Source organism: Microtus ochrogaster, chromosome 7, assembly GCF_000317375.1.
Source record: "Microtus ochrogaster isolate Prairie Vole_2 chromosome 7, MicOch1.0, whole genome shotgun sequence".
Taxonomy (NCBI): Eukaryota; Metazoa; Chordata; class Mammalia; order Rodentia; family Cricetidae; genus Microtus; species Microtus ochrogaster.
In genome coordinates, this window is record NC_022014.1 from 53977553 (window position 1) to 53978976 (window position 1424).

The window sequence follows — 1424 nt, forward strand, 5'->3', positions numbered from 1 at the left end:
CATACCCCCCCACATGAATACATGCACATACCCCCCACATGAATACATGCACATACCCCCCACATGAATACATGCACACACACACGAACCTTAAATAGTACATAGTGTCAATGTTCACGAGTCCTCTGTTTCAGGCTTTTCCTGGCCGGCTGTCAGGAATAGGTTCTCTCAGACTTTTTGTTCTTTTTCTTTCTTTTTTGTGTGTGTGTGTGTCCGTGTGTATGTGTGTATGCACTAGCCTGTTCTTGTATGTTTCCCATGGTATGGCTATATCTTACTAAGCACATAAAATGTTCTTTCTGGTCTGAGCTCCCCTGTGGCGATATCATGTGTGCCCTGGGCACCGTTGGAAGGTGTGTCTGGTCAGTGTCTCAGACCCCTGGATATCCACCTCTGTTTTTACACTGTATGGAGGGCCGGGAAGCCTTCTGCCCTGCCTGCCTTGTAATCGCCCGTATCTCTATTTTGCAGGCCAAAAATAAGGAAACCGGTGCCTTGGCAGCCGCCAAAGTCATCGAGACCAAGAGTGAGGAGGAGCTGGAAGATTACATTGTGGAGATTGAGATCCTGGCCACCTGCGACCACCCATACATCGTGAAGCTCCTGGGGGCCTATTACTATGACGGGAAGCTGTGGGTAAGAGTGCGCCGGCTTGGGCCCCGATGCCCACCATGCTGACCCCGTGTCTGTGGTGTGGGTCAGGGCTGCAGCAGGGAGAAGATGAAGTCTTCTGCTGAGTCCTCGGCCTCCCCTTCACATTCACCCCACTTCCCGTACTCAGGCTGAGGCCACAGAAGCAGAAGTGTCCCAAAAGTCCGTTCTGTCCTTGAGTGCTGTGCTGTAGCATACGAACAAGGCAGGACCATTGCTAACCTTCTGTGAGTGGAGCGTGAGCATCCCTCATCTAGAAATCCGACACAGTCCAGAGGGTGCTGCTCCTGCTCAGAGCATTTCAGACTTTATATCGTCAGCTGAGGCGGCTTGGGGCAGCTCCCCTAGTAAACCTGGGTGTGTTTTAGGTCTGAGGTCCTCTTGAGCCTTAATACGGCACCCGATAAGGAATTCTCATCTCGTGCTACCTTGGGCACGGAACACTCCAGGATTAAATGGGTGAATTCTGAACGAACGCCCAGAGGCCTGGTGGGGACAGGGCGTCTGAGTGCTGACCTTGGTGTCATCTGCAGGACTCACAGCTCTCCCACTTCCCTGCTTGTCCCTCCTAACCATCACCCCTGGCATCTGCAAGGGTCCTGGGACCTTGCTGGCTGCATAGGATGAGGCAGCCCTGCCTGTAATCCTGTCATCAGCTTGCCTCATGGTGACACCGTTCAGTTGACAAAATCCAGATGCCCTGGAATGTGCTTCTGGCTAAACTTGTTTCCTGCCAAGTTTCTCTTGCACATGAGAAAGAGAGAGAGAGAGAG

General features: G+C 52.3%; 1 protein-coding gene across 1 annotated transcript in view; it reads left to right on the plus strand.

Moving 5' to 3' along the window:
- Stk10 (serine/threonine kinase 10) overlaps nt 1–1424 on the plus strand; it is a 101988-nt gene that overhangs the window by 23949 nt on the left and 76615 nt on the right. The window contains exon 2 of the mRNA XM_005350368.3: nt 472–636. Within this exon, the coding sequence (XP_005350425.1) occupies nt 472–636 (165 nt within the window). The remainder of the gene's footprint in view (nt 1–471; nt 637–1424) is intronic.